Source organism: Pelobates fuscus, chromosome 13, assembly GCF_036172605.1.
Source record: "Pelobates fuscus isolate aPelFus1 chromosome 13, aPelFus1.pri, whole genome shotgun sequence".
In the NCBI taxonomy this organism is placed as follows: Eukaryota; Metazoa; Chordata; class Amphibia; order Anura; family Pelobatidae; genus Pelobates; species Pelobates fuscus.
The window spans coordinates 50,716,311-50,734,713 of record NC_086329.1 but is presented as its reverse complement, the minus strand read 5'-3'; the positions used below and the strand labels follow the sequence as shown (position 1 = coordinate 50,734,713).

The 18,403-nt window shown below is 36.7% G+C and overlaps 1 protein-coding gene across 3 annotated transcripts; it reads right to left on the bottom strand.

Annotated features, from left to right (window-relative positions):
• Positions 1–890: 890 nt before the first annotated feature.
• PAPOLA (poly(A) polymerase alpha) lies at positions 891–17,048 on the bottom strand. 3 transcript variants are annotated; one of them, XM_063440003.1, is made up of 22 exons: positions 16,842–17,048; positions 12,702–12,866; positions 12,257–12,323; positions 11,910–11,991; positions 11,362–11,471; positions 10,873–10,926; positions 10,333–10,444; positions 9,876–9,965; positions 9,628–9,766; positions 9,219–9,291; positions 8,893–9,013; positions 8,412–8,496; positions 8,272–8,325; positions 7,965–8,084; positions 7,052–7,161; positions 6,806–6,927; positions 6,481–6,620; positions 5,988–6,085; positions 5,465–5,682; positions 5,156–5,221; positions 4,469–4,528; positions 891–2,972 (listed from the first exon to the last, which is right to left on the bottom strand). In XM_063440003.1, exons 1-22 carry the CDS (start codon positions 16,847–16,849, stop codon positions 2,877–2,879), a joined length of 2,190 nt encoding a protein of 729 aa, XP_063296073.1. In that variant the 5' UTR covers positions 16,850–17,048; the 3' UTR covers positions 891–2,876. The 3 variants fall into 3 exon arrangements, with proteins under 3 accessions (XP_063296073.1, XP_063296071.1, XP_063296072.1); XM_063440001.1 differs by lacking the exon at positions 16,842–17,048 and adding an exon at positions 14,589–15,062; XM_063440002.1 differs by lacking the exon at positions 16,842–17,048 and adding an exon at positions 14,589–15,062 and having other exon boundaries at positions 5,988–6,082.
• Positions 17,049–18,403: the final 1,355 nt, after the last annotated feature.

Sequence of the window (18,403 nt, the reverse complement as noted above, 5' to 3'; positions counted from 1 at the left end):
TGGTTTTGGTGGAGGGGGAAGGTTTATAGTGAAGGGCGGGCATTTTTTTTGTTAAAGGAGTAGAAACTTTGTAGAAGGGAGGGCAGGGGTTTAGTCAAAAAGGGAGCAAGGGTTTTTGTAGAAAGGGGGTTAGGTTTTTGTAGAAAGGGGGGCAGGGTTTTTGTGGAAGGGTTTTGTAGTAGGCGCAACAGGGTTATTGTAGAAGGGGCAGGGGTTTTACTGACATGGGGTGCGCCACGAAATGGGCTCACACAGGGCGCCTGATCACCTAAGGCCGACCCTGTACAGCAGTCTGTTAAATTATCTCTTGCTTAAATGTAATAGCATACATAAAACTGTTGCAGACTTTCGCAGGCAATTAACAGGAGATAAAAAAAAATTCTAAATTAAACTGTTATAGTTTTAAATATTAGACCTCTTTTTCAGTTAGTGTGTAGGGAGGCTCTGTGAGTCTCAGCTAGGTCTGCATTACCAAAAGTGATTTAAGACTTCTAAATGGCAGAGAATTGAGCAGAGAGACAGTATGGGCATGATTTATACACCAAAAGTACTTTGTTAAAGGGATATTAAAAGGCACCCAGACCACTTCATCTCAATGAACATTCATTTAACCTTCGATATGAAAACTCTTCCCAATCAATTTTACAAGTTAGCAACAGTGTGGATAAAACTGCCATTTCCAGGCACACCAGCATCACCACTGATCAGTATAACCATTCTGGTCACGGGAGGTATATGAAATGTGAAGATGCAGTTCTTATAACGCCACAAACACACATTTTTTAATAAAAGAACAGGTGAACATAAAACATGCCAATTTTCACTCTATGGAGTAATATTAACACAATTAGACAATTTCAACAGAAATGAATCACACCATGAGATTGTTCAGTTTATTGTTTATTTTCAATGGAGAAATACATCTCTTTACAAAATAGCTTTTGAAAAATACAAGGAATACAGGTACTATAAAACAAAGGAAAACTCCAGTCATGAGACGATAACGTACATCATGCATAAGCAACAGTCTGATCTTCAGGTTAGGGGGAACTAGAGTTAACACTTGAGTGCCACAGATGTGCCCAACTTACACCCAGCACTCGAAGGGTTAAAATTAAAAATCACTAACAGGGTCAGAGGGGGAAAAAAATTAAATCCAAGTTATCCATCTCTCAAAAAAAACAGTAATTACTATAAACAAATGGAACAAAGACATTGCGGTGTAAACATAAGTCTAGACAAACTTTGTGCCTGGCAATATTGCGCTAAAAATCAAAGAAAACAACTGGACAATAACTTGTGTGGTTGTTTGTGTATACCTGCATACGGGAGTGTGATGCTATGAGGGGAGACTAAGGATATAGAAGCAAAGGTGATTATCTATGAACTATTTGCTCAGGCTAGGGAGAGAAAAAAAAACACCCAAACATTTCCCAATAAGTCTTAATAAATAACTGTTAGACTAGGAAAGAGTTAAGAGAAGTATTAAGTGCTTTTCGCACATCATGAAAGAAATCGCTTAGCTGTAGAAATTAAGCAAATATCTCTACTTGCTTTCTGGTTATCCCAATGCAAATGGTAAAATAAATCTCTTTTGCAAGCCAATGTTTGTATGAAGCAATGCAAACAGATGGTGGCTGTAGTAATGTGACATTAGGTAAAAGTAAAAGGGGCTGATGTGATAAAACAAAGTGAGCACTTTAAAATAAACAAATTTAAAATAAATCTTTATATAAATTGCCAATCCCACATGTTGCAATAAGAGACTAAATATCTGCCACCTCTTAAATGTAGTTGATGAAAAAAAACATTTTCATTTAACCTTACGTGTGCACAGTTTCCCTGTTGGGTTATAAGAACACAATTTAAAACAGTTCTTTCACTACTAATCTAAAGTTCTACCTATAAAGATTGACTAGAAGTATTGTCTTTAACTTGAAATAAATATCACATGACCCATGGTTGCAAATATAGAAGAGTGTGTGACTGTTAGTTATGAGGCTTGTGACAAAGGCACATTGTATACCAGATCATTCTTAACTAATTTGTCTAATAATATCACAAAGCAATTTTGCGGAAAGAGCTTCCTAACAAAAAACAAATATTGATATTTAAGGTTTATGTGTGAAAGCCCAAAATGAAATTGAGGAGAGCAGCTAATGGTGATTTAAACAACACTGCCACTGATCTTTAGAACCCATCGACACCTTGAAAATTAACCATTACTGAACATACACTCACAGTGGGAAGAGGAGCGGAAAAATAAAAAATAAAATAAAGAACAAAATTAACGTTTTATGATTTTGTATTGATCAAGCTGTTCAGACGAAATTTCTCAGATTCTACTTCCATTTTGCCACCATACATCAAAACTCAACATCTAGTTTTGTGATCCAATATAATATGCCAACATCTCCAGGGGCTGCATGAGGCTACAATAAACTAAAATAAAAAAAAAAAAGTCTAAAATCTTTTTTTACAGTTAAAAAAAATAAAATAAAAAAAAAAAAAACATAAAAGTGCATTAGCTAAAGATTTTAGGCCAGGTGTATTGAACGTTTTGCAAAAAAAAAAAAAAAATAAGTACATCAACCATCATTTCGGTCAGAATGCTTAGTACAGATATATATATTTATATATATACACAGTTCATTTCCATCTCATGACTTTAAATGAATAAGTCCAGTAGATGAACTTTGTAGAAACATGTTTGTCGTATTAACTCAGACGTGCCATAAAGATACTGACACACCAGTAAAAGAAACCCTTAACTTATTCGGTCAATGCTGCATCCTTTGGCATTCAGCCATTGCAGGAGACAACAGTGGAACTGTTAGTTAATGTCTATGGACCCTGAGGAGGAAGTGTGCGTGGCTTTATCGGTTCAATCTCAGCTTAATTGAATTCTTGATAACCGGGATAGGATTTGCAGGGAGGGCAGGGATGTCAGAGAGGTCTGTACTAGTTGATCGCTGAAAGACAAAAAAAAAAAAAGTTACTAAATGAATCAAAATAAAGTGCTCTCTAGGAAACAGACTCCTTGAATGATGTCAGAGACTAATCAAACACGAGAAAAGATCAATAACTAAACAGAAACTTATTGTGAGCTTGCAAAAGATGTTCAGAAGTTAAACCCAATCTTTATATTAAATTCTATAACTGAGTAGAAGGAAGCCCGATGAGCCACCTGCATGTGAAGCACAGTCCCCTTTTAAGTGATTGTTTTAATTACAATGTGTAGCTTGCCCTGTTGGCACTCAATGGGTTATGTTAACATACTGTCACAAGGATGGATGCTGTAAGAAAACAAGCCTCTGCCATCCTATGTATGCTAATCCTGACTATTCAAACCATCTGCTCCATTAACCAACCAATGTTGTTCCTGTTGGATTCAATTAAACACAGCCAACTGACAAAGACAAAATACTGCTCGTGGACAGTAGGGAACATTATTAGATATGCACAAAAAATGACCAATGTAGGCTAAACGATCATTTAGCTTTATTAATTAGAATTTGCAGAGGGGTGATGGCGCTTTGAAATTTAAAATGCCCTGCAGAGGTCTGTTGCAATACCTGTTACAAAAATATTTTATATATATATAAATGCAAAAATAGCGGTGGTATTTTCCAGTAAATGTGGCTGATACATGTTTTGAAGGGGAAGAAAGAAAGAGGACTCCTATTTACGTGTGCAGAGTAAACCTACAAATGCTTCTATATTCTGCAACGCTCATGAAGGCAGGAAAAAAAGATTAAGTGCACCACAAAGCTGTAAGCAAAGTAGGTCCGACAATTTTTGTACTTTAAAAAATTACAAATAATTAACTGTTTATGTACATTAATTCACTCCATTTTTCGTTGTTTTAGAATAGATTAAATACCAATGCCCAGTTAACAAGCCTGATTGCATTCCCTTGTTGTAATGCATGAAACAGTGGATAATACATGACTGCCATCTAGTGGGAAAACGTACATTAACTAATGTGCAATTCCGAATGTTCTCATTTTTTATAGAAATTGAAGAAAGTAGCACCTGCACAGTTTTATTGTATGGCAATCCAAAATACAAAAGTCTAGCGAAAATGACAAGAAGCGGATATCTAAAATGGCATTAACAGTGGTACTGATTCACAGGGAATACTTAATCGTTTCATTAAACAATTGTTTATGGTGCTATGGTTCTTTAAGTAGCAAGGACGCTAACCCACCTATGCTTGCTTCTCTTCACAAGAACAACATAAATCTTACTAATATTGCAAAGTATTTTGCTTCAGAGTATGATGAGAATTTAATAAAAAATAAAAACCCTCTACAAGAGTAAGTGGAACGTCTCAAAAGGACACAAAAGAAAATCGTTACATACTGTAAAATAGTCCAGGTGCACACCAAAGGGGAAGGGAGACTACTAAAAATCTTAAGTTAAAAACACTCATGCTTGTAGACATAAGATAAGACTGTAATCATACCTGAGAAGAAGGTAGTACACCAGGGATAGGAGATGTAGATTTCGTCTCAACTTCTACATCCTGCAAAGCAGAAATACCAACAGTTAAAATACACGTATTACTGGGGTACATGATATACACTATTTGTATACGAGGAGCTATGTGAAATTAAATCTGGCGAGGATACAGAGTTCAAAATAGCCATGTTGGAAATCCACCATTCATCTAGGGATTTCTTTAATGCCTAAACTCTACTGTCCATTCAGTACAACTCTGTTTAGCCAGTAACCCCAAGTCTTTCATAGGATTCTAATTATATAAAAAATGCAGTCCGACTGCTTCGTGGATGAAATCACAAAAATAATAGTGTTCTAGAGATGTCAACATACACCAATAAGATATTTCTTTTTTTGTTTGGATGGCTTGATATATAAATTTGAACAATATGTTTAGCCTGACAAAACCAGGAAGGGGTCTTGTATAATTTTTTTAAAACAATTTCCATGGTAATAAATGGAATGTTCCAACTGAAATCTACTAGTTTCTCATAATGTACACACAGCAGAGGGTCACTGAAGTGAACACAATTTATATAGCTAACCCATAATTTAAGAAGTAACTTTAAAGATGTTCGCCATGGGTAGAGTCAACTAGTGTTAAACATTGAACAACAAGATTAGCCTATTTTGAATCAAAAAGTCACCACACCTTTACTCCTTCGGTTTCAGATTTGTTTGCTTCATCCATCTCCATGGCAGAGCTATCATTTTCATCCTGCATAAAAACACATGTACAGTTAGCAGATATGTAAAATCACAAATTAGTTTAAGCGGCTCCATATAAAATTCCTTGACATAAATCTTTTAGTGATGTAAAAGACTACTTATCATCAAGACTATAGTAAGTGTATCTGTAAATTGACACCCCAAAAATCTCCCCCTGGTGTTGTATCATCCTGGAAATGTATCAGAATTATAAAGATTTAGTACAGTTTTTGAATTCGAACTATTAAAGTACCTCTTCAGTTTTTATCTTCTTAGGGCTGTCCTCTTTAATGGGGGATGATTTCCGTTTTACACCAGCAACAGGACTCTGCATCTTTGGGGAGACACGTCCAGCCAGTTTTGGGGATTGGTTCACCGAACGATTGGTAGAATTAACACGAGGCATCACATTCTTTGGTGTTGAAGAATTTGGGTGTATGGCAGGTTCAGGAAAATTGTCATTTATACCACCTAAAAAGAAAATACCAACCATTAAATAATTAAGTTAATCAGAATGCCCCTAGACAGGTTTTACCTCAATAATATGCAGAAACAAATCTTATCTGGTACAATGGCATTCTCCAGCCTTGCTGCATGTTAGCCACAAATTTTCACAATATCTTGCTAGATGTGGATAATAGCTTCAAGGCTGGAAGCCATTGTTGTACAAGCTATATGAATTACACAAATTAAGTATGAGTGTGAACAAACCAACACACACTAACTGCCGTTGGCGATCTCAATCACGAACAGTTTAAAAGCAGAAACAGGCTTACCTCCTGAATTCTCTGAGGAACTGTTTTGTGGCACAAGGATTTCTGCAACTGGTGTGCTGGTCCCTGAAGAGGTCATAGGTGCTGCTGGGCTGTTTCTGCTGAAGGAATGAAGTAAGCAACACTTAGTAGATTGAATAAAACATTACTAGCTTGTCAAGGAGAGAAATGCACTTGAATTCCCACTACTAAAAAGCCATGTATCATCAAAAGCCCTGCTTCCCCTCTCTTTGGGCCATCAGTTTATCACAGTCCCCAATGGGGAAGAACCCGCAACCCAAGAAATCTATGTAACTGAGCTTGTCAGTATGTTTAATGATTGCCATATTCTGCTAGAGCAGCTGACACTGTACTGATGAGGTTTTTAACCTCAAAAAATAAATCTTGTGCTACAGTTGATTTGGCACCCAAAAATCAGTAAACAGCCTTTACGCTTTGTTATATCCACCGCACACCAATAAATGAGGATTTACTTAGTACTTAAAAAGTATCTTACCCTTGAGATAAATTAGATGAATTCAATGGACTGGTCTTGCTTGTGTTGGTGGGAGAAGGCACGGACATGCTATTGTCACTGTCCAGTGATAAATCAAGGCTATCGCCCATAGAAACCAGCTTCACGTTTTCTGTGGAGTGCTTAAATGAAAGAAAAAAGAAAAACAAATTTAAAAAAACAAACATACACACTATAGAAAATGACAAAAACAAAGTAATATGCTAAATAGCCTCCCACCCATCGAAACTATAGATTATATTTATGCATTTTAAAGTATATAAAACATTTTTTTAATTTTAAGCATAGACACTACGAGGAATGTTACCTTCTTTTTGCGTGGAAGCACGTGGTTAGGAAGAAGCTGGTGGAGTTGCTTTCTTTTGACATGCATTGCAGCGATTTTCATATCCACTTCAAACATCTTGCTGTTTATTGCCTGTCTATAAACTGAGGATTCACAAAAGGGAGGGATGGGAAAAAAAGTACTTTACACAAGTGTTCTCTGTATTGGGCCAACATAAAAAAAACATTATCTAAATCAGTTTCCCAGGCAATAACCAAAACTACTTACCGGTGTCAGTGAAAGCCTGAATGTCATAAGTGAGATCAACACTCAAGTTTTCAGAGTTTTCCATCTTTTTAAACACTAGTCCAATGACCCACATTGTTCGAAATTCTTCCCTGCACAAAAAAAGATTTGCAAAAGGTTAGACAACTGGCATGAAAAGAGAACAACAAATATCTGATATTACATCCTAAATGTGATGCTACTTGGACAGATTGAGAAGTCTTGCCCTCTACATGCTAATTTGCATTAGTTTTACTTACAATACAACCGGACTTCTACAGAATGATTTGTTAAATAAGTGAAAGCTAATCTGGGTAACTAATCTTTATCTGTGGTTAGTGGCCTGTGGGCAACAGGAGATGAGTATTTCACACGTGGAATAAAGGTATAGGTAATCTAGAATCTATAGATATAGATTTAGAACATTAAATAACTTGTACATAAAGGAGAACAAAAAGTAATCTTAAATGCCGAGTATATTAACAATTATATTTTAGTTATGTTTCACTACCTCCTTGGGGACTAGTCTGCATGTGACCACTGTTTATTTAAGAGTTCTAACAGACCTCTTCATTGGACAGCATAAATTTGGGGCTCATGAAGTCATTGTTAAATGATTGCATTTGACAAAAGTGTGATGGTCTTTTAACTAAGTGCCTCATTAAACAGGATTTATTTATCACAGTAATTTGCAATGTCTACAATAAGGTGTACAATCCCAAAAGGGAGCAGCATTAGTCAGTGGATAATGTTCTAAACTTTGTAAAGTGGAAAACTGTAGGTCATCAGAAATCACAAGACAAGAGGCTATGCTTTAATGAATCAATAATGGAATAGAGCAACGACAATTAAGCTAAGGGGGGGGGGGGGGGGGGTTTTTAACCAGACAGCAATAAAGGTGGGAAAGGTTCCTTACTTCTCTGGGTTTTCACCCGGTGCTGGGAAGGACTGAGGGTTAACGTGAGCCAGTGTTATAAACTCATTCTTTTCCAAACTTCCAACGAGAATACGAATTTTGGATTCCACTAAACCAACCCTGCAAAAAAATTCAAATAATTAGTAAATACATACAAACAAGAAGCAAGAAATATGGTACAGATACATTTGAATCAGATTTAGCTTTGAGTACCTATCTATATCATTATCTATCTCAATGGCCATGTCGAAGCCAGAATTGTAAAATGTTTGTTTTAGTTCTTGTTTATATAAATATATATGCTTACCATTCAAGACGCTGTTTTTCTGTCGGAGCACTTGCGAGAAGCAGAATATAATGCCTTTGAAAAGAAAGACAATCAATTGTTATTTCGGATTTTTACATTTGTTCTGCTGCAAAACATTACACAGTTTGTAATATACATACTTGTATTTCTGAAAGAAGTTGGGAGCTTCAAAAAGTTTCGACCAGTCTGCTTTACCCAGCAGGATTTCATCTGTTATGGCCAGACCTGAAAATTAAAAAAAAAAAAAAAAAATTATACAAAAAAATAAAATAAAATGAATTTGAGAGGGGCAATAAAGCAATCCAGTCAATATTAGAAAACTAACATTCCAGAAAAATAGAGCATCTAGCCAACTGCAAGATGGAAACATTACAATCATTGCATTGGCACACTGCAATCTAGAGGTCAAAAGTAATTAATTGCCAATCACTGACATGCATGCACACGTGTAGCAATACAGTAATGCTATTTACAGGCCTGGAAACAGGTATACCTTACACATGATTTACATTTGCTGCAATTTTGCCATCAAATGTGTACCATAACTCACTGTATTTATTAAACTATCTAACAAAAATCATTTGTGGCTGACATGTACTAATATACAATCGGAATATATACCTTGTTTGAACTCCTCGACCATGACCATTCGTGTAGACACAGACACATTGTAGGTAGAGTTCTGCTGAGGGTAGGCTGGCGTAATTATAGGCATCAAGTGGTACCTATCACTGGGATTCACCTGTATTAAGACACACTCGGTTAGATATTACATGCACACAGTCTTCATCAGTAAAAAAAAATATATGGTTATGAGATGATTGTTTCTTGTTCCATATAGATCTTATGCGCATACAGACTGTTAAAAATACACATATACAATTATATAAATTTATAATGAGGTTAATGTGGCCATAGTAAAACTGTTATTGATCAAATTTACTTACCCGTGGGTCCCACACTGGCAAATTGAGATTGCATTCCTCGGGCTGTTTCAGCAGCACAGGGTTGGGCCACTCCCTACAAAGAAAAAAAAACATTGACTTAGACAACAAATTTATAAAAGTATAGGGCTTGTCAATAAAAAAAATGATGCAGTTGTCAGTATAAGAGGAACCTGTGTTTCTCAAAATGTCTTACTAAAAGACATTTTACTACAATGCTAAAAACACAATTAAAACTTTATTCGCTGCTTTTCACTGTAAAATGTTGACAGTGAACATTGAATGGTATTCATAGCTACATTCAAATAATATAAATGAAAATCTTATTCCATTCCTTGCCTGCAGTGTAAATAAAACTTTATGATCGTAGAATGAACTAGGTTTCAAATGATAGATAATCTTTCAAACTCACCATTTGGAAAATACCAAGAAAAACTTATGCACAAGTGTTGAAGCGATTGCATTGGGATATAGCTGACAGGTTCGGGCTACCAACATCGCCCATGACACACCACCAAGAAATCCTAGGATGTTTGAGTATATGTTATGGCCTACACAGGAGCAGAGAGACAATGTTTAATAACAAGTCCAAATCACCAGCCACTGACATTTTCATTAAAAAAATATATATATATTTTTTACTTCGGCTGAAAGACTTACGTTTGGCCCACAGTTTAATTGCTCTCAAAGTTAACCTAAAGTTGTCTATGTTTGGTACTAAATGAAGAATTTCATCTGTCACCCGACAACCTGAAGATGTAAAAAAAAAAAACAACAAAAAAACATTAAAGTAAAATATTTAGCATAATACAAATAAATATATTAATAAAAATGCATATGTCCAATGTCCAGTTGCCCAAATAACCCTCCCCCAGGCATCACACTAGTATGAGAACAAGTTACAAGTGCTTTTAGAGCTTTTTTTTTATCCTCCAGCTACAATTTGTATTAATCTATCAAAAGCCATAGAAAAAGAAGAAAGAAAATATATGTATTATTCTGTGAATAAATTTAACTAGAACAACCAGCCTCCAGAAGAGATTGTGCTAAATGTAGAGTGGAAACACATGCAAAGGAAAAAAAGCTGCCCCTATACATTTAGGAAGGCAATATTTACCATTAAGACTTCGTATGCATCTTATATCCAGGTTTTTGAGTAGACTATCATCACGCAAGTCTAGGTCCTCTGGAATAGTCTGTAGTGCAAGTCTGGCAAAGAGAATATCAATCTGAAACACAGATAAGAAGGCAATCATAAATAACGATTGTTAAAGTCCACTAGAAAAATATTACAATACAGAATCATAATTTGATAACTAATCAATATCATTAGACCAACTAGCCAACGTTAAGTAATTCAGATCGTAATAGCAGTGATAAGAGTACAGTGTGTTGGGGAAAAAATATTTTTTTCTGGAATCAAAAGGAAGTCGGATTTGAACAAAATCATTAAATGTAAAGTGTTTGTGTGAACAGATGTAAAAGATTATGTATCAGTAAAGATTATTTAATACCAATCAAATAATAATCTGTACAGAAGTCACTTTGAATGCTCCTTTAAAGTATAACATGGTAGCACACCATCCCATAAATCAGTCTGGTTATCTTATTTCAAGTAAAATTCTGAACAATTATACAAAGGAAAAAAATAGATTACCTCAATTCCATCAAAGCACAGCTTGATCACAGGTACGAAAGCATCCTCTACAGCCTGGGGGGGAAAAAGTGAGATGTATAAGAAACATTACCAACACTTTTGGATATTTTCTTGGAAATTCAACCCAATTCTTAAAAAAAGCTCACAAAATTAAGTACATTGAAACACATAGATGAACGAAGCACTACTTATAGCACTTCTCATAAATAGTAGCACATAAAACCAGTTATGGATTTCCCTGGATGTTAACATTATAATTCTGGTTAGCAAACACTAGGTTTAAGCCAACTGAATTTACCATATAAAAGAAATGGATACAAGTAATTGAACGGGTTGCATTAAGAAATGGGGCTTTATATGATCAAAAAGGAGCATTTACCGGTAAGTAGAGAATTCTGTTAATAGATGTCAAAAGCTTAATGTGTTAGATCCATAAAGGCAAAGACATGCATTCTACTTAAGATACATAAGGAAAAGTGACAAACATACCCGCAAGTCTTTCACTTCTTCCTGTTGTTTCAGTTTCTCGTAAAACGATGAAAAAAAGTCGCTTCGATCTACGTGCCTTGGCGCAACACACAGAGCATCAATATCAGCACCTAAACAGAAAATAGAAAGACTTTAGATTTAATAATGCCAATGTAGAAAGAGCAAAGGAACCCATTCCCAAATTCATGCACAAGTTAAAAAAAGTTGTTTCCTTTTTACTGCACTGTTTGAATTTTAAAGAACATGGGGGCTGTGGTTATTAGTCATCTGTAATTTTACTGTTCACAGGTGGGAATTTTAATTTAATATGATTGTATTATAAAAATAAATAAATTTTAATGCAGCACTGATTTTTAAATGGACCCAAATTTGTTACAGTAATACAATGAACACTGCCTACACTGACAGAAAAACAAAGCACACTCTAGCATCTCTGGTCACAACAATACTATATTGGGAAAAGATTGAGACTAAGGTATCAGAAACTAACAAATGTATAAGCTGAACTTTTCCAGTAGATACAGATGTTCCAGTAGAACATATCTTACCTTTTGTATGAACACCGAGTCGGTAAGATCCAAAAGTAAAAATCTTTCCTCCAACATTCTCAATGACAGACTGGGGCAGATTCTAGAGATGAAAACCGATAACATTAGTATGTGAGTGAACAAGATATTAATCGTCCAAGTGTAATGAAAAACGTTAGATGACACATAATCACAATGATTCGAAGTGTTCTATTTTCTTAACACTTTCTGCTAGTACTAGAAAAGATAATATTTTGGTGATGTAGCTGAGCTTTGACTATGACAACTGTCATGGAGGTTACATGAGCCAACAGTTTTTATAATAACATTGAATTGTACCAGTTGTAGAGAGAACGTTTTTAACTTACCTTCAATTCACTTGTTTCTCGTATCCATTCTTTCACCAAGTTGTTTAGTTTTCCCAAAATTAAAATTCTGTGAACAACAAAAGAAAACTAGTTAACATTGATCCAAATACAAAGGTACATTTTTATTTTACAGCTTGTATGGATACCTAAGGAGGCTTGCATTTGCTTGCACAGTTGATTACATCATGTTTTGGCACCTGTTTTAAATAGTTTTTAAATAACGATGCCTCAGAAGAGAGAAATATACACATACAAATATATTTGGGGCCAACACAAACCATTGTCTGGAAATCTATTCACAAACATAGAATTGGAAAGTACTTTAAATTGTGTGTTTTGCTTTCTTTTGGATCAACAGCAAAAACAGGTGTCAGAAAAGCTGAACTTGATGTATGCAATGTCTTTTTTCAGCCTATGTATCCCCAAGTACTGAAACCATACTAACCTACGCTGCAACTCTTCCTCCTCTTCAAAGACACCAAAAGGCTTCAATGTTTCAATGAGTTTCTGTGTGAGCGTACAGTCAGTTTCCTTGGGTGACGCCAAACTAATTGGTGAGGTAATGCCAAAATTCTTCTGAGGTGGCTGGGATCCTTGAGTTACAATTGGACTAAAGAGAAAGGAGAAGAAGAAAAAAATGTTTATACCAAAACTACACAAAAGCAAGCATGTACAATCATGGAAACTGGAAATTCCTGTGCAAGTAGTTTTTAATGCCCATTAGATATATCAAACTATCATACATATTGGCATTTTGTGTTTGTTATGATAATGGTACCAAAAGTAAAATGTAATACCACTGACTTGGCTGTACAGTTTTCAAGTACCTCAATAGTGGAGTTATTGCTAAACTTAGCACTGCATATGTTTATGAACTACACTTCTCAAGATTATGAGCTTATTTATAGCAAAGGACTTCTAGTTCACAATCAAATGCAGTGTTATAATAAGTCTTTCAATTTACCCTTCATACACCCCCAAAATGTTTAAAAGGGAAAATATACTTTTTATGATTGAAGGACATTTTAGTGAAGCTGAAAACAACAGCATGTATTAAATATATAGATGCATATTCCACCAATGTGGATGCATCCTATAAACTATAAAATGTGTTTTAGATAACATTACAATAGATTACATTTTGGTGCTGCATTTTAAATCCATTAAGTTAGAAATTTGAATGAGAACAAACTGAATTCAATGCTGTAAAGTGTAAACAATAGAAATTTTAATTTACTAAGCACTCTCTATAGGGATGCATTGTATGTTAATGAGTGTCTTTGATATGCATTTAAGAGTCCCTAATGAATTAGATTATTTTGCAGATTTTAGCATATGACTAGTTATCAGCACATACACAAAAATAACTGTTAAAGTGATCAACTGCCAATTTTCTTAATTTGAAAAATTAATTTATATCCACAGGAAACATGTGAATGTAGGAAAAATTTGTGTAATTTTAGCACATATTAAGAGATTTACAGGGTTATTGACTGGTCAAAATAACTGAACTGGAAACAATCTCAAAGTCAACAATGCTTCATGTTTGCTACTTTGGCCTTAAATATATAAAAAAATACATATAAAAAGGTGTGGATATCACTGTGCAAAACTCAGCAATTGAAAGCACAAATAATGCATGCCACATAAATGGCTAATGGGAAATCTCTGTAGATTCACATATTTACCACAAAGTAAAAAAAAGTACGGTACATATTTAGAAACATGATACACAAATGTATTGCTGATGCCAAGATAATCACAATAAAGGGCCTAAGCCCTAAGAGATACTTTTTAGCATAGCCTACAACAGAGATCCACTTTGGAACATGTTCAGCATTAAATTTAGACATATTTACAGCACTAAATATGAAATATCTTGCTGTAAAATGTTAAAAAGCTGCATTTAAAGTAAATTTTCATTTTTCTCTATGATAAATATTTAATCCATAAGTGGTGCTAAATCTGATAAACAGGTCAAGTTTATCAATATAAAAGTAGTATTCAGCACAATCATCAGATTGAGATATTTTAGATTTTTATCAAGTTCCTTGCAAAAGGGAGCATGTACTAAATGAAAATCTTGGGTAATATAATAAGTGTAGAAAACTCATCTGATACAAAAAGAAAGCCATATCATAGCACTTTATGATATAATTCCTACCTACACCTTGCTATTACCAGCAATATTACAACACATCATGACTTTACCAACCCTGCAACAAAAAGTGCATACTGAAGGGCAGCTATTTTAAAGCAGCTCTGAAGTATGCATTTTAAAAAAAATAAGTAATCATAAAAAAAAAAGTTGACATCCAGTCATTCCACTTACTTTCCACCACCATTGTCCTGAGACTGGCGGCTTGTGGCTGAACTCCATCTTCTTGAAGCTCTAGAATTAAACTTATTGCTCTTGCGGTACATCCTTAGAAAAAGTTATACAATCCAAAACTCTTGAAAGAGACAAGTTTCCAGATGTGTGCCAACTGGAACCTCTGAATAATGTTAAAGTGCTCTCCTATGTGCCTTTAAATACAGGTAAAATAGGAGGAGTCACAGTATAGGTGACAGTGGCTCCACCCATTTTACAATATGCATATTCAATGGGAGGCACCAGATAATCTTACCTGTGATTCGACAATCCAAAACAATGCCTTCCAATAGACACAAAGTAGGAGGGGAAAAAGGGAGGAGTTGAAGAAGCTATTGTTCCTGACTGTAAACTCAATTAAGGCAGGAGGAGCTAATAATGCAAATGGTGAAGACATGAGGTTAGCCCAAACGATGTAATGTTTTTAAAATAAAATAAAAATAGGTAGGCTTATTGTGCCCCATGTATTTAAGTCATGTCTGCACATATACAAATGCAAGTGGGTAACTCCATATAACTGAATACAGCTTGAAAAACTAAAAATGGTGTGTGGGGGTTTCTATCTATTGCAATAAAGATCATTTAAAAAAAAAAAATGAAGTCCTACTATTGCAATACAGAGGATGTGTTAGCTGTTGCATGTACCCTTCACATGTTAATACCCACACCGATGATATGCTGGTACCCCTGGTACCCCTCACTTATTAACATCAACTCATGTGATCTTTCAGGGGCCCCTGGTACATCATTCCTGTTAATACCAATACAGAAGATGTGTTATGGTCCCCATGTACCTTAATTCTGTTTGCACAGTACAGATGATGTGTTAGGGTCCCCTGGTAGCCAATTCGTATTAATACCAGAACATATGATGTGTTACTGGCCCCTGGTAGCCCATTTCTGTTTATACAAATACAGATTATGTGTTAGGGGCCCCTGGCACTTCATTCCTGTTTGTACCAATATAGATGATGTGTTACAGTCCCTAGTACCCCATTCCTGTTTATGCCAATAGAGATGATGCGTTACGAACCCCTGGTAGCCCTTTACTGTTTATACCAATAAACAGTCTCACTTCAACTCACTTCACTGACAAGATCTCAGTGTAGCCCAATTATGATAATACCATACAGATGATGTGTTAGGGGCCCCTGGTAGCCCATTCCTGTTTATACCAATACAGATCATGTTTTAGGGGCCCCTGGCACTTCATTCCTGTTTATACCAATACAGATGATGTGTTAGGGACCCCTGGCACTTCATTCCTGTTTATACCAATACAGAGTGTGTTTTAGGGGCCCCTGGTACTCCATTCACGATAATACCAATACAGATGATGTTAGGAGCCCCTAGCACTTCATTTTTGTTTATACCAATATATATGATGTTAGGGGCCCCTGGTATCCCATTCCTGATCATACCAATACAGATGATGTGTCAGGGGCCCTGGTAGCCCATTCCTGATAATACAAATAAAGATGCTTTAGGAGTCCTGGTAGCCCATTCCTGATCATACCAAAACAGATGTGTTAGGGTTACTGGTAGCCCATTCCTGATAATACAAATAGAGATGTGTTTTGGGCCCTGGTACCCCATTCCTATTAATACCAATGCAGATGATGTGTTAAGGGCCTAGGTACCCCATTCCTATTAATTCCAATGCAGATGACGTGCTAGGGGCCCTGGTACCCCATTCCTATTAATACCAATGCAGATGATATGTTAGAGGCCCAGGTACCCCATTCCTATTAATTCCAATGCAGATGATGTGTTAGGGGCCCAGGTACCCCATTCCTATTAATACTAATGCAGATGATGTGTTAGAGGCCCGGGTACCCCACTCCTATTAATTCCAATGCAGATGATGTGTTTTGGGCCCAGGTACCCCACTCCTATTAATTCCAATGCAGATGATGTGTTTTGGGCCCAGGTACCCCACTCCTGTTTGAACAATACACAAGACCTGCCCTCCCTAACCATCAGGATGGCTATCAGGAAGCCAGTGACAATACCTGATCACGTGATCCCCGAGTTGCACCATAACACACCGAGCCTGTGGGGCCCAGAGAAAGAAGGGATTCCCAGGGCTGATCGCTGGGTCAGTGCCTCCCCCCACCCCCATGGTTGCCGTGCGCTGACCGGCTGTCCCGTTACACACACACACACCGTTCACCGTTTAGGCCCCGCACTGGCCCGCAGGGCGGCCATACTCACAGCGGCATTGTGTCCGTCAAGGGCGGCAGCGGCCCGAGGGACTGGAGGCGCACGGCCGCCCCCTCCCGATCTCTCCTCGGACAGCACGCACGGTGTAAGCCGCCCCGGCCGGCCGGAACCTGGTTTCCTAAGCGCTTCCCGTCAGTCCGAACATGGCGCCCGTCGCTGCCAGAGCAACCGCTGGAGCCCGCCCGCGCGCGCAACGCAACGTCCCTGCGTCACCGGGGAGGCGGCGGGATTGGGGGGGGGGGTCGCGCGCCGCGCTGAGCATCCCGGGAAATGGAGTCTGCGCTGGCTCAGAGTGTATTGCAGCGTTCCACCAGAAGAGGGATATTATTTACTATAGTGAATTTTAAGTTGTTTTTTTTTTTAATGTTAAAATATTACCAAACTGGAAAATAAAAATCTCAGTTTGACTACTGTGACCTTACATTTGAAATTCACTTTTAAATTCACTGTTTAGTAAATAACACTGCTGAATGTTACATCGCACACGGCGGCACTTTTCATGTGCTGCTCATCATAGACCTGCAGAAAGCACTGGTTGCAACCCTACCTGTAACATGCACCTGTTATAAGCATCTCACATTTAGTTAGTGAGCAGGCAATCAAACCTGCAACATACACGTGTTATTATTATTTTTTTATAAAACGCCAACAAATTCCATAGCTCAGTACAATGGGTGTACTAACAAGAAACAAGTATTTGTAACCAGACGAGTTAAACGCACAGAAACTGGAGGGTATGGGGGCTCAGCTCAATAAGCTTACATGCTATCGAGAGTGAGGTTTAGTGAAGTGAGAATATTTTTCGCTGAGGGCTTAGTGTTTTTTTTTTGTTTGTTTGTTTTTCTTTTTTTTAGTGTTCTAAGCATCTTAAATTTAGTCAGTGAACCGACAATCTTACCTCAAACATAATGTGAGTGATAAACCACTCTCTTAGGCCTAATCGCAAGTAAGGACCTCTCTTGTATGTCAGTAGTAGGCGTATTTTTATTATTTGCCATAATGCCTACAGGTAACAAACTGGCACACAACCTACCCAGAAAGCCTCCATGCTTTTTGAACCACCAGTGTGCTATCTGTTCATATGTGTTCTACATGTCAGGTTATACACACAAGGGGCACTCTGGTAAACATTGGCTTCCACTGCCAGGACGAGGCCAATCATGAGCCACGTGCATAGCCCTTGCATGGCCACTTATTTCATTCACCCTCACCCTTCTAAATTATCACCCACATACGCTCTCAGCAAATATATCCCACACACCACCAAAATGGTCTGTCATAACACTAAATCTGGATAGTATAATTTGCCCACCATATCTAATTTAGAAATAAAAAGTCTTCAATTCATCTGTTGACATGGATATTTTATCCATGGCTTTGCAATTTAGATTCAGTTTGCTAAAATTCTGAGTTTACTGAGTAACCTTATGTGCCAATTGCTCACACAACATCCATGTAGCACCAGTTATCAATACTGCCCCATATGTCATTTATAGGGCACAAGTTATCCACATTAACCCATATATCATTTATACAACACTATTTATTCACAA

Bases quoted from the DNA above. Each gene is read 5' to 3' on its own strand.
- PAPOLA (XM_063440001.1), bottom strand. From the start codon at position 14,680: ATGTACCGCAAGAGCAATAAGTTTAATTCTAGAGCTTCAAGAAGATGG. The intron at 11,472-11,909 runs GTAAGATATGTT...TTTTCTGTTTAG, and splicing joins ACTCGGTGTTCATACAAAAG to GTGCTGATATTGATGCTCTG. The intron at 10,445-10,872 runs GTAATCTATTTT...TCTGTGTTTCAG, and splicing joins TGTGCTTTGATGGAATTGAG to ATTGATATTCTCTTTGCCAG.